Source organism: Bos grunniens, chromosome 2 (assembly GCF_055505025.1).
Source record: "Bos grunniens cultivar Pamir isolate PY7600 chromosome 2, Bosgru_T2T1.0, whole genome shotgun sequence".
Classification (NCBI taxonomy): domain Eukaryota; kingdom Metazoa; phylum Chordata; class Mammalia; order Artiodactyla; family Bovidae; genus Bos; species Bos grunniens.
The window spans coordinates 132,526,868-132,540,750 of NC_141166.1; the positions used below are offsets into that span (position 1 = coordinate 132,526,868).

The 13,883-nt window shown below is 42.4% G+C and overlaps 1 protein-coding gene across 16 annotated transcripts in view; it reads right to left on the reverse strand.

Annotated features, from left to right (window-relative positions):
* Positions 1-12,224, reverse strand: part of SAP130 (Sin3A associated protein 130) — a 77,940-nt gene extending 65,716 nt beyond the window's left edge. For 8 of the 16 annotated variants that reach the window (XM_086362569.1, XM_086362531.1, XM_086362558.1 and 5 more), the window contains exons 1-4: positions 12,070-12,224; positions 10,319-10,436; positions 1,031-1,266; positions 160-318 (exon numbers count right to left, since the gene is read on the reverse strand). In XM_086362569.1, the coding sequence (XP_086218695.1) occupies positions 160-318; positions 1,031-1,266; positions 10,319-10,430 (507 nt within the window). In that variant the 5' untranslated portion in view covers positions 10,431-10,436; positions 12,070-12,224. Of the gene's footprint in view, positions 1-159; positions 319-1,030; positions 1,267-10,318; positions 10,437-11,229; positions 11,317-11,396; positions 11,512-12,069 lie in introns of those variants that run through there. The other 8 variants (XM_086362602.1, XM_086362592.1, XM_086362587.1 and 5 more) reach the window with 5 other exon arrangements.
* Between the last annotated feature and the right edge of the window lie 1,659 nt (positions 12,225-13,883).

A 13,883-nucleotide genomic window follows, 5' to 3' on the forward strand; every position in this document is an offset into this window, starting at 1 on the left:
ATCCCTCTCTGTCAATTCTACTCTCGTCCTCTTGCAGATACTGTGACTAGTTAATTTTTTAACTTAGTCCAGGGCCTAATGTACTGCTGGCATTCAATAAATAATGATCAACACTCTGGCATCTCAGTTGGAAAATCAGCAAATTAAGAGGAAGAAAACCTGTTGTCCACTGATTGTTGCCACAGGAATGGCTGAAGCTTGAGGGATGCTACTCTCCATGGTAACGGTAACCTGCCCTGGAACCTTGGGGGGAAGTGACAAGGCAGAAGGTGGAGCAGGAGCAATGGGACGGCTAGGCATGGTGGGCTTCGGGGGCGGCTGCAAACAGAAAACCACATGAAACATATCAATAGCTTTTTACTAGTGATGCGTTTCATTCTATATACGCACACAAATCAAACCTGGAGAATGCCACGAAAGATGCTAGAAGCCTTGTATATTTTATCTCTTAGCATCACAGCCTTTCCATTGAAGTACTACCGTTTCCATTTTACAGATGTGCAAACATACAAAGCAAGGCTAAGTTCCTTGCTCAGAGCCACACAGACGGTAAAAACGAGAAATGGGAATAAAGCCCAGATCTGTATGGCTCACAGCCCACATTCTTTCTTCTATACTGTGCTGCCTCCCCAAGTCTGGATGGAAATAAACAAAACTCCCAGTAACTAAAACATATCCACAAGGTAATACACACAAAGCAATGTTCTCAGATATCCCCAAATTAGCAAATAAAATCTTGGAAAAGAATGCCACTCCAAGATAAAAGCTACACTAGTATGCCCATAACTTGTGAATAAAATTTATGTCAATATGGATACTAGAAAAGATCCTGTGATGCCAACTGCCCTGCAGCAGGGCACTAGGCACTGCAGAACGGCGAAACTCTGAGTTACAGGCAGGAGCTGGACTGATGGGTCAACAAGAAAAGGCTACAATCCAAGGCTCTAGCCTAAGACTTTGTGAGCATTGTCAGAAATACTAGCCAGTCTTTAGCTGTGGTTCAGTGTGAAATTTTAAACCTCTCCATTACCTTCATAAGTCCCTCCGAAAATGAGAGTGGCACTGCTGGCGTCAGGTGTGCTGGTGGGGCTGACACTGTGACAGGCGTGCCCGAGGCGACAGCATGGTGTGTAGACAGCATCTGCACCTGCGGGTAGGGCCTTACCACAACAGGTTCCTGCTTCTCTTCACGGGACTGTAAGGAGCTGCTGGAACCCATGTGCTCCCTGGCAGCGACTTCAGCGTCTCGACTAGATTCATCGTTGACTAGTGAAGACATGAAGGAGAAAGAATGAGCTCAAGTAGCTGAAACTGTAATAGGAGACGTAAGACAATTTCATTTAAAATATTTATTTAAAAAGTTATAAAAACTTAATATTAAAAAGATTACTTCAGTTCTTAAGTCTAAGAACATACAATATTTAAAAACAAATTTCCCTACAGAGTGAACAAGTAAAGCTCTACTGTTACTATAATGCATGCACTCTTTGAGATTCAACATTTCAACTTGTAGGGATGTATCTTTTTTTTTTTTTTTGGGTAGAGGGCATGAATATTTAATATACGGTATATTCTGAAATAACTACTACAGTGAAGATAGTTAACATATTTATTAATTTACATAGCTATCATTTTGAGTGTGCATACCATGAAACAAACATATCTTATAGATATAGAACATATATATAAAATGAATTGCTGCTGCTGCTAAGTCGCTTCAGTCGTGTCTGACTCTGTGCGACCCCACAGACGGCAGCCCACCAGGCTCCCCTGTCCCTGGGATTCTCCAGGCAAGAACATTGGAGTGGGCTGCCATTTCCTTCATCCAATGCATGAAAGTCAGAAGTGCAAAGTCGTGTCCGACTCTTAGGGACCCCATGGACTGCAGCCCACCAGGCTCCTCCACCCATGGGATTTTCCAGGCAACAGTACTGGAATGGGTTGCCGGGTACAAGTTATTTGTTTCAACATTTTTATACCAGGAAAGAAATTGAAAAAACCTACATGTCCATCAACAGTGATCTGGTTATGTAAATTATGGCATAGTCACACACTACACTAGCATGCAAATATAAAAACAAAGCAGGAAAACTTTTTAGGTACTCTTATGGAAAAAATGTATAATATCTATTATGAAAAAGATACATGAAAATAGCCAGGTATAGCACAGAGAAATAAAATACGCACAAACATAAACACATTTATATTTGAACAGTGATCATGTACCTCAGCAAGCGGTGAGTGGGGGACAGGGAGAAGAGATACTCTTTAGTGTATACTCTTTTTCTTTTGGAATTTTGGACCATGAGAACTTGTAACGTATTTAAAAGTTAAAAAAAAATCAAGGAACTAATGTAAATGAAAGAGGAGAGACCGTGAAGATATTAATTTGCACTAACATTTTCCTAAAATAATGCTGTTTTTCTGAATATAAAGATTACACTTAAAAATTTTTTTTTAATTATTTGGAAAACTATACAGAAAGTAAAACTGCTCCCAAAGTCTATCGCCTAAAAGCTCCAAGTTACTATTTTGGTAAAACCTCAGACACTCCTCGGCTCTTTAATTTTAGGTGGGTTTTTATTTATTTTTGGTGTGCCGCACTGCATGTGGGACATTAGTTCCCTAAGCAGTGACTGAACCCGTGAACCCTGAAGTGGAAAACAGATCTTAGGCACTGTGCTGCCAAGGAAGTCCTTATTTAACTACAACCTTCATAAGACAAGTGTACAAATACTAATGTTATAGCTTAGTGAACTTTCACAAACTGAACACACTTGAGTTACCAGCACCTAGATCAACCAGCAGAATCCTACTGGTTCCCCAGAAACCCCCTGTTCAGCCCAATTCCAGTCACTGCTCCTCCCAATGATACTTACTATGCTGACTTCTAACACTACAGGTTACTGCTATCTTATTTCTGAGCTCTATATAAATACACTTATACCAAACGGTTGTGTCCTGCCTCTTTCACTTACAGGTATGAGACTTCATCCATGTTACTCCACGTAGCTGTAGATCTTTCTTTCTCAGTACAGTATGCCAATTCTTGAATAAATCACAAATTATCCATTTTACTGCCAGCAGGCAGTTAGTTTTCAGTTCTTTCACTATTGATGAATAGGAGTGCTAGGAATATTCATGTACGTCTTTTGGTGAACATTCATATCATTTCTATTAAATACATATATATACCTAAGAGAGAAATCACTGAGTAATAGATATATACTGTATCATTTTAAAAGGGCTAAATGCCCACTGTATAGTTGTACTATAGTTTTTTAAACCCTTATATCACGGACGAGCTTTTAGGTTATTTCCAAATTTCTGCTATTATCAATGACTATGGAATAAATAACCACATGCACTCTGAGCCCTTATTCGATGACCTGCTCAGGAAAAAATTAGAAATTTTTTTCTTGTAGGAAAAATGTGCTAGGAGAAAAGATTCAGTTCAGTTCAGTCGCTCAGTTGTGTCCGACTCTTTGAGACCCCATGAATCGCAGCACGCCAGGCCTCCCTGTCCATCACCAACTCCTGGAGTTCACCCAGACTCATGCCCATCGAGTCAGTGATGCCATCCAGCCATCTCATCCTCTGGCGTCCCCTTCTCCTCCTGCCCCCAATCCATCCCAGCATCAGAGTCTTTTCCAATGAGTCAACTCTTCGCATGAGGTGGCCAAAGGACTGGAGTTTCAGCTTCTGCATCATTCCTTCCAAAGAAATCCCAGGGCTGATCTCCTTCAGAATGGACTTGTTGGTTCTCCTTGCAGTTCAAGGGACTCTCAAGAGTCTTCTCCAACACCACAGTTCAAAAGCATCAATTCTTCAGCGCTCAGCCTTCTTCATAGTCCAACTCTCACATCCATACATGACCACTAGAAAAACCATAGTCTTGACTAGACGGACCTTTGTTGGCAAAGTAATATCTCTGCTTTTGAATATGCTATCTAGGTTGGTCATAACTTTTCTTCCAAGGAGTAAGCATCTTTTAATTTCATGGCTGCAGTCACCATCTGCAGTGATTTTGGAGCCCAAGAAAATAAAGTCTGACACTGTTTCCACTGTTTCCCCATCTATTTCCCATGAAGTGATGGGACCGGATGCCATGATCTTCGTTTTCTGAATGTTGAGCTTTAAGCGAAGTTTTTCACTCTCCACTTTCACTTTCACCAAGAGGCTTTTGAGTTCCTCTTCACTTTCTGCCATAAGGGTGGTGTCATCTGCATATCTGAGGTTATTGATATTTATCCTGGCAATCTTGATTCCAGCTTGTGATTTAAGGGCCTAGATCTGATAGATTAGAGTGCCTGATGAACTATGGAATGAGGTTCGTGACATTGTACAGGAGACAGGGATCAAGACCATCCCCATGGAAAAGAAATGCAAAAAAGCAAAATGGCTGTCTGGGGAGGCCTTACAAATAGCTGTGAAAAGAAGAGAAGTGAAAAGCAAAGGAAAAAGGAAAGATACAAGCATCTGAATGCAGAGTTCCAAAGAATAGCAAGAAGAGATAAGAAAGCCTTCCTCAGCGATCAATGCAAAGAAATAGAGGAAAATAAGAGAATAGGAAAGACTAGAGATCTCTTCAAGACAATTAGAGATACCAAGGGAACATTTCATGCAAAGATGGGCTTGATAAAGGACAGAAATGGTATGGACCTAACAGAAGCAGAAGATATTAAGAAGAGGTGGCAAGAATACACAGAAGAATTGTACAAAAAAGATCTTCATGACCCAGATAATCACGATGGTGTGATCACTGACCTAGAGCCAGACATCCTGGAATGTGAAGTCAAGTGGGCCTTAGAAAGCATCACTACGAACAAAGCTAGTGGAGGTGATGGAATTCCAGTTGAGCTATTTTAAATCCTGAAAGATGATGCTGTGAAAGTGCTGCACTCAATATGCCAGCAAATCTGGAAAACTCAGCAGTGGCCACAGGACTGGAAAAGGTCAGTTTTCATTCCAATCTCAAAGAAAGGCAATGCCAAAGAATGCTCAAACTACCGCACAGCCCCACTCATCTCACACACTAGTAAAGTAATGCTCAAAATTCTCCAAGCCAGGCTTCAGCAATACGTGAACCGTGAACCTCCTGATGTTCAAGCAGGTTTTAGAAAAGGCAGAGGAACCAGAGATCAAATTGCCAACATCCGCTGGATCATGGAAAAAGCAAGAGAGTTCCAGAAAAACATCTATTTCTGCTTATTGACTATGCCAAAGCCTTTGACTGTGTGGATCACAATAAACTGTGGAAAATTCTGAAAGAGATGGGAATACCAGACCACCTGACCTGCCTCTTGAGAAATTTGTTGCAGGTCAGGAAGCAACAGTTAGAACTGGACATGGAACAACAGACTGGTTTCAAATAGGAAAAGGAGTACATCAAGGGTGTATACTGTCACCCTGCTTATTTAACTTATATGCCGAGTACATCATGAGAAACACTGGACTGGAAGAAACACAAGCTGGAATCAAGATTGCTGGGAGAAAAGATTAAAGTATATTTTATATTTTGTTATATATTGATTTTTCTCCTAGATTTTTAAAAATTTTGATTAAAAAAATTTTTTTAAGCATTTTATTGGGGTATAATTTGCATACAATAAAACAGCTATTCTAAGAGAGTTCAGTGTTTTTTTTTTAAACATTCTCACCAACATCTGGTGGCACTAGTGGTAAAGAACCCACCCGCCAATGCAGGAGATGTAAGAGAAACGGGTTTGATCCCTGGGTCGGAAGATCCTCTGGAGAAAGGCATAGCAACCCACTCTAGTATTCATGCCTGGGGAATCCTATGGGCAGAGGAGCCTGGCAGGCTACAGTCCATAGGGTCGCAAAGACTCAAATACAACTGAAGTGATTTAGCACGCGTTCACCAACAAATCAGCAGATTGGTTAGGTCAAATAGTAAACTTTACACGAAACTGTCAAATTACTTTCCAAAGTGGTTGACTCATCTGAAGTTTCCACCAGCAGCATATTAGTAGTCCAGTTGCTCCTCATCCTCACCAATTCTTGATATGCAGACATTCTAGTGGGTGTGTACTGGGTATCTTATTGTGGTTTTAAGTAACATTTCCATGTTGAAGTTCGTTTTATATGATCACAGGTCATATTTCACAAAGGGAAATATATGTTCATATCTCTAGATCATTTTTAATCAATCGGCCTTACTGAGGTATAATTTACATATAAAATCTACTAATTTGTTCTATAAAATTAAATGCACATAAACGTATTCAGTACTGTAATCACAACACAATCGCAACATAGAACATTGCCTATTACTCTAACAAGTTCATTCATGCCCCTCTGCAGTCAATTCCCTCCCCGCCCATCCCTACTCCTTAGAAACCACTGATCTGCATTCTATCACTATTATTTGGTCTTTTCTGGAATTTCACATAAATAGAACCACACAATAAGTGGTCCTTTGGGTCTGGCTTCTTTCTTTCAATAAAATGCTTCTGACACTCCTCCATTTTATTACATGTAATGCTAGTTTGCTTCTTTTTATTACTGAGTAGAATTCCACTGTATGGATCAAACCAAACTTTGCTCATCCAGTCACCAGTTGATAAAATCTGGGTTCTTTCCAGTGTTTGGCTATCATGAATAAGGCTTCTATGAACCACTGAGGAAATCACTGTATGTGTGATACATATTTTCATTTATCTTGGGTAAATACCTAGGAATGAGATTGCTGGGTTGTATGGTAAGCTCTTGTTTAATTTTTTAAGACACTGTATCAAACTGTTTTCCAAAGTGGCTAAATTATTTTGCATTCCCACCAATATATGGGTTCTACTTGCTCCACAAACATGTCAAAACTTGGTATTGTCAGTCTTTTTTAGTCATTCTGGTGGGTGTACAGTGGTTTCTATTGTTTTTAATTTGCATTGCCCTGGGATTAATAGTTTAATTTTTTTAATGTGTTTATTTGGCTTTTATACAGCATCTTTGATGAAGTGTCTATTCAAATATTTTGCCCATTAAAAAAAAAAACCAAACCGGCTGTTTGTCTTTTTGCTTTTGTGTTACAGGAGTTTTTAAAATATTTGGGATGTAAGTTCTTTGTTGACACATTTATCACAAATGTTCTCTCTCATTTGGTGGCTTGCCCTTTTATCTTACTTAATGATGTCTTTTGCAGAGCAGTCATTTTAGTACAACATATTAGTTGTCTCCTTTATAATCAGCATTTTTTGTGTCCTAAGCCATTTTTACTTACTCCAAAGTAACAAGTAGTTTCTTCTATGTTTTCTTTTATAAATTTTAAATTTTATATTTAGGTTCACAATTACACATTGAGTTAATTTATATGCATGGCGGACATAGAGGTCAAGGTTCATTTTCTTTTCATATGAATATTCTAGGGTTCTAATACTATTTTTGTCAATACCCTATTGAATTCTCTATGTACTTTTATCAAAAATCAATTAACCATTATGTGGTTAATAAACCATTGTGGTTTATTTCTGGATCCTCTAGTTAGTTACAATGATCCAGTGATTTATGCCAATTTAACAATATCTTCATTAGTGCAGCTTTATACCAAGTCTTGAAGTAAGGCAGCAGAGAAAAGGCAACTTTCTTCTTTTTTGTCCAAATTGCTTTGGCTATTCTAGATCCTTTGGTTTCTACATAAATTTTAGATTCAGCTGTCAGTTTTTGGAAAAGTACCTGATGTGAATTTGAATAGGATTTATATGAATCTACAGGTCTCTCTGGGTAAAAGAAAATACTGAGTTTTCCAATCTATAAACGTGACAGATCTTTTCTTTACCTAGATCTTTAATTTCTCTCAGCAATGTTTCACATAGTTTTCTAACCCCAGGTCATACACATATTTTGTTAATTTATTCCTAAGTATTTTTTAGGTTTTTTTTTTAATGCCACTGTCGGAGAAGGCAATGGCACCCCACTCCAGTACTCTTGCCTGGAAAATCCCATGGACAGAGGAGCCTGGTAGGCTGCAGTCCATGGGGTCGCTAGGAGTAGGACACCACTGAGCGACTTCACTTTCACGCATTGGAGAAGGAAATGGCAACCCACTCCAGTGTTCTTGCCTAGAGAATCCCAGGGACGGGGGAGCCTGGTGGGCTGCTGTCTATGGGGTCGCACAGAGTCGGACACGACTGAAGTGACTTAGCAGCAGCAATGCCACTGTAAATGACATTTTAAAAATTTCACTGTTCATTACTAGTATTTAAAAATATAATGATTTCTGTACACTGAACTTTTATCTTGCAACTTTACTAATTTCACTTATTAGTTCTAACAGCTTTTTAAAACATTCTTTAGTATTTTCTGTATATACGATGACTGTGATAAAGACCACTTTACTTCTGTCTTTCCATTTTCAATTGATTTTTAACCTTCCTGACTACCCAGATTTTCCTCTAAGTAAAATTTTAAAGAAAATGGACAATTTCATAACTTTCTTCCAAACCTATTTGTCCAGGAAGACTTTGATTTTTAACACTTTTATTAAGTTATAATGCACTGATCATTTTCCATTAAGCTCTTTTTGAAACCATTTATTGTTTCCTTCCAGGCATTTGCAGTTATTTTCATCAGAAAGAAAAAAAAAATCTTCAAGCAGTAGTTAAGACAACTGATTGTAATCTATACTTTTGAACTGTGAACATGTACTTAAAATCCTGACACGCTTAGGATCCCAAATTACTTCTTTCAATAAATGCAACAGGAACTACAGAAAGATATCTAACCACGTAAGGAAAACTTTTGTTTTCTTTCTTAGACCAATTGAAGGAAAAAAGATACACGTTTCAGAAGTAAAATTACACACAATTTTGGCCTAAGTCAATGATTTCCTTCTCAACAAAATCTGAGGGCAATTATTGCTAATTGATATCCTTCTTAATGAGCAGTATAATTCTTACAAATTGATGTTCAAAACTATTCTCTTCATTATGCTCCTTTAAATTATTCTGGTGCGGGAATTCCCTAGCAGTCCAGTGATTAGAACGTAGTGTATTCACTGCCATGACCCAGGTTAAATTGTTGGTTGGGGAACTAAGATCGCGCAAGCCACACAGCTCGGCAAAAAAAAAAAAAAAATTCTGCTGTGAATTTATACCAGAGAAAACACTGTCAAAATATTTGTTAAACAGTAAATAACTTGAGGCAGCTCTATAATAATTTGTTGATGTCTACACTGTAGCAAGAATAGCACATGCAAAGGAATATGGACAGATAAGTCCTGGCTTTCTTTCGAGGAGGAGGTCCTACCCTGAACTGCTTGCTGTGGATGATGAAGTCAGTAAAGACTTCCCAAAGAAGAGTGATATCTGAGATGAAACCTCAGGAAAGAACAAAGAATATCCAGATAAGTAAGTGTGGAGAGGAAAAAGTAAGACTGTAGCCAAAAAAAACCACAAAAAACAAAAAGCACAAAAACCAGACTATGTAAAGTCCCAAGGTCAAGAAAATTGGGAACTTATTGCTTATTCAGAAAATGTCAGCAGCTACTCTTAAGTAGGAGTAATACCATGATAAGGAGCACAGAAATCAGGCACTAAAGAAAGGAATAGAAAAAGGGAGTACTTTATTTCACTTTGCCAACACAGAAGTAATAATACTTTTTACTTGATATATATAATATACAGATTATTTGAAGGAGTAATCAACTTCAGTACTGCTGATTAGACTGATACTTTGTTGGGGGTGGGGAGGGCTGTCCTGCATAATGTAGGATATTCAACAGCATCATCCAGGGACTCTAAATAAATATCAGATGCCAGTAGCACCCCTACCTGTGACAACTAAAACTGTATCCAGACATTGCCAAACATTCCCTGGCCAGCCAAATCATTACCAGCTGAGGCCACTCACTGATCTACAGCACTCAGAGCATACAGTTAAAACCCAAACTGCATATATGTGTGCATACACATTTTAGAAAAATCTCTTTTCCTAAACAGTAAGTTCCTAAAAGGCAAGTTTCTAAAAGCTAAGTTCCTATAAGTTCCTATGCCTCTGCCCACCCTCATGGCACTATTATTATACTTCTGGGCCTTAGTTAAATAACAACACATTGATACATTTAAAAAATGTATCTTATAAGCATGCTTTAAGTTTCACCTATACTCTGGCACATGTGAATCAAGTGATTAAAACAGGATGGAAAAAAAGCCTTATGTACATTAGTATTGTAATATATCCTTTCTTCAAATTCAATAACCTAGTATTTACTAAAACCCCACCAAGAATTTGCTAATTTTTAAGTTGGAAAACCTGCAATATTTTAAAAGCAGAAAGCAATGCAGAAAAATATCACACATCTCACCTGTTGCAGCCGGGTTTATCAATCCTGCAGAACCACTGTTGGCTATCTGTGAAGGAGCCTGGCTTAGCCCGGTGGAAGGGGTTCCTAACCGAGGAAACTGTTGAGAACTCATTTCCACCTGCAGTGCATAGTCACATGGTTATTACTGGATTCTGAGATTAGAACCAATAATGAGAAATTAAAACATTTTTAGTACCTATACCTTCTTTTAGGAAAGCAAATGCAGCATCATTGATTGAAAATAATACTTGTGTTCAATATACAGTGCAGAAATGGTCTAAATTGTTTAAGTTTTCCATGTACATAGGTTCAATTAATGGTAAAATCACTTATATGATACTGAGGGATATTATGACTCCCCCCCAAATACTTGTGAATTGCCAAACGGAAAAGTCGACACTACATCGTGCGCAACAGCCACATGACATGTATTAACACAATACATATATTTCTCTGTAAAGTTTCATGACAAATGGCTTGTGCCTTTGAAAGCCAAGCCTCACACCAAGGTGTACAAAACTGTCATCAGTGTGTCAAAGGAGGAATCGGAGGCAGATGCCCTGTCCTAAGAAAGGACCAGAAACCTTACATCAAGACCGGATCCAAAAGGAATTCTCATGTTTTTCTGCACAGGCCTTCAGTGACGGATTTCATCCCACCCCTTTCATAGACGGCCATCGAGCCAAAGGGAACCGAGACCTTCACCACCTTCCCTAAAATTGACCCTCACTTTCCTCTCAGGAGCCAAGCAAGCTCTGCCGATATCCTCGATACACCCGCAACCCTACCCCCACCCAGAAGCCCATAGCTAAGATCGGAGAACATGGGTCTCCAGACACATGGGGTCTCTAAGACTTCTCCGGAGAGGGGTTAGGCATTCTGAGGAGCTCAGGACCAGTATGCCTCTTTACCTGAAGCCGCCGCCCGCCGCCCGCCCCTCCCGACTCCACCTCGCCAGGCTGAGAGGGCCGCGGAGGACCCATCTCAGTGGCAGCGCTGGGGTCCGAGGTCGCCGGGAAGGCTTGCGCCGCAGCGCGCCTCGAGCCCGCCGCTGTCCAGCTCCTCTGGCCCCGCTCACCCGGGCCAGCCGGCCACCGCTCCGCTCCAGTCCTCTTCCCCCGAACCTGCCCCTACCTCCCCAGTCTGCCCATTGGCCCCACGCCGGGCGCGTCACTCCAGTGCCCAGACCAATCCACCGCGGTCTGCCAGCTCTGATCCCGCCCCACCCTCCCGCCGACTGCCAGCCAATCAGGCGCGAGCCTCGCCGGGGCAGCCCAAGGCCCTCGAGGCTGAGCCAATAGCAGAGGAAGACAAGCGCTGCCGGCAAAAGGGGCGGGGAGCTAGGAGGCCCCGCCTCGGTCGGGGTCTGAAAGCGGCGGGCGCAGGGCCCGGATGTGGAGAGTCACTTTAAACTGCTCCAGGAGCCAAACTCCTTGGGCCGCCCGCCCGCCCGCGCTCCCCCGGCCTCTCAGCTTCCCCGCCAAGGCCCACGCCCGCCACGCCCCCACGCCCGGATCAACCCAGCCCTCCCGACGCCTCTCCTTTCCTTGCCGCAGGACACCGGGCCTTTGCCGCCGGGCCAACTGCCATGCTCAGCTCGCGAAAAAGCCCAGGTCTACGCCGCAGAGACGAGGCACCGCTGCCCTTCCCCGGGGACGCGCAGCGGGACGGACGCTGCAGCCCGGCTCGGCCGCCCCGCCCCCTCGTCTCCTCCCCTCCCCTTCGCTCCCGGGCGCCCGTCCCGCCATTACTTGAGTGCTGCGCCAAGTGGCCGCCGCGCCACTTCGAGCTTGCTTCCGTGCGCTCTCCGCCTGTGGAGCCGACGTCCTCGGGCTCCGGGACCCGCCGCCACCGCCGAGGCGCTAGCACTCTGCCCCCCACCCCTCAACCCAGCGCCGCTGCTTCCGCCGCCGTAACGAGCCCCTCACCCATTGGCTGGATTAGGCCCCGCCCTCCTCCGAGGAAGCCAGTCACCGCGCAGTGTGAGCGGAGAGCGGACCGGCCAGCCCCTCTGGGCCGCTGAGGCCTCTGGGAAATGTAGTCCCTGATGCGTAGAGGGCGGGCCTGGGCGGGGCGTCCTGGTGACCCGGCCGGGCAGCACACCCCTTTGCTGTCTGAAGTCGATTCTGCCTTTTCCGTGTGCCTAGTAAAAAGGTCCCACCCTTTTGCTTCAGCTGATGGCACCAGGTTTCATTTTCTCGAGGGAGGTGCCTCGCGGGAAAAGAGTAATGGAGGCCGACTACAGTGGGCCGAAGGAGCTGCAGGCAGGGCCGAGGGGTTTTCTAACTGTACTTGATGTTCGCACCGAGGCCATGGCCCGCGAAGCCTTAGCGTCGTGGGAGGATCAGATGCAAGAAACTGGAGCGACTCTGTTGGGTTTACGCTGGACTCTTCGTCAGGAGCTGCTCATCGGGCCGGACCCACCAGAGAGCTGAGCTGAGCACTCTCAGGTTTAAAGCCGGCTCGGAGAGGCGAAGGACTAGGACACGTTGTACCTGCTTGGTTTTTCCAGATTACGAAGAAGCGGAGGGAGTGGTGGTGGTTTGTTGTTTTATTTAGAGTGGAGGGATGGCGTTTATACGGCTGTGCAAGACTTAGACAAAACTGCCGAAGCAAAATCTAAGTCTGATAAATAGAGATCATGTTTCCCTCCTTCCTTCCCAGATGGTAATTTAGGTCTGGAGTTTTGTGTTAAGAAATAAAAAGGGCTCACATCCTTCTTCCTTTCATGCACAGCTATGTTCTTGCTAGGAAGAGCGTAGCTTGTGGCTACAAGAATGAACCTAAAATACCCCTGTCCTTCCTCAAGCCACTTTCGTTTCTCACTCTCTTCCCTTCTCAAATTTCTTCTAAAAGTAACTGATGTGATATACCTTAGCCTCCTCTCCTTAGGCAGTTGATTCTGCTTCTGCCACTGCTTCTCAAACTGCTCCCCCTAAGTTTCCAGTGACCCTCTCACCTCTCAGCTTGTCTAGTTTACCAACAGTAGTTCCTCCTTAAAATCTTCTTCCCTATGGGGAAAGAATCCTGAAGAATAGATACATGTATATGTGTAATTGAATCATCTTGCTGTTCACCTGAGACTAACACAACATTGTAAATCAACTATACTCTAAAAAAAAAAAAAAAAAAAATCTGACAACACTGTAAATCAACTATAAACTCCTTTGGTCTCCAGAAACACACTCTTTCCTGATACTACTTCTGTCTCTATTAAGCTCCTTTATGCCTTGTCTTTTCTCACATGTACAGCATTCTCCAAGGCTCCAGCCCTCTATCAATGCTATGCCATCTTCCTGACTAGTTTAATGCACCCTTACAGTTTCAAATATCATTTTGAAAAATGACTCAGTTTGATTGACCTGGTGACCTCTCTCATGATTTGTACACCTACAGTTCGATAAATATGTCTTACAAACCCCTGAGACTTAACATATTGGACACTTTTGTTGATTTGCCTCACCTCTGTACTCCTCCTGATTTCTGGGTTTGGTTAATGGCAATGGCATCACCATCCATCCTTTCTGCCTTTGGTTTTATTCTTGTTGGTTTCCACTCTTCCATC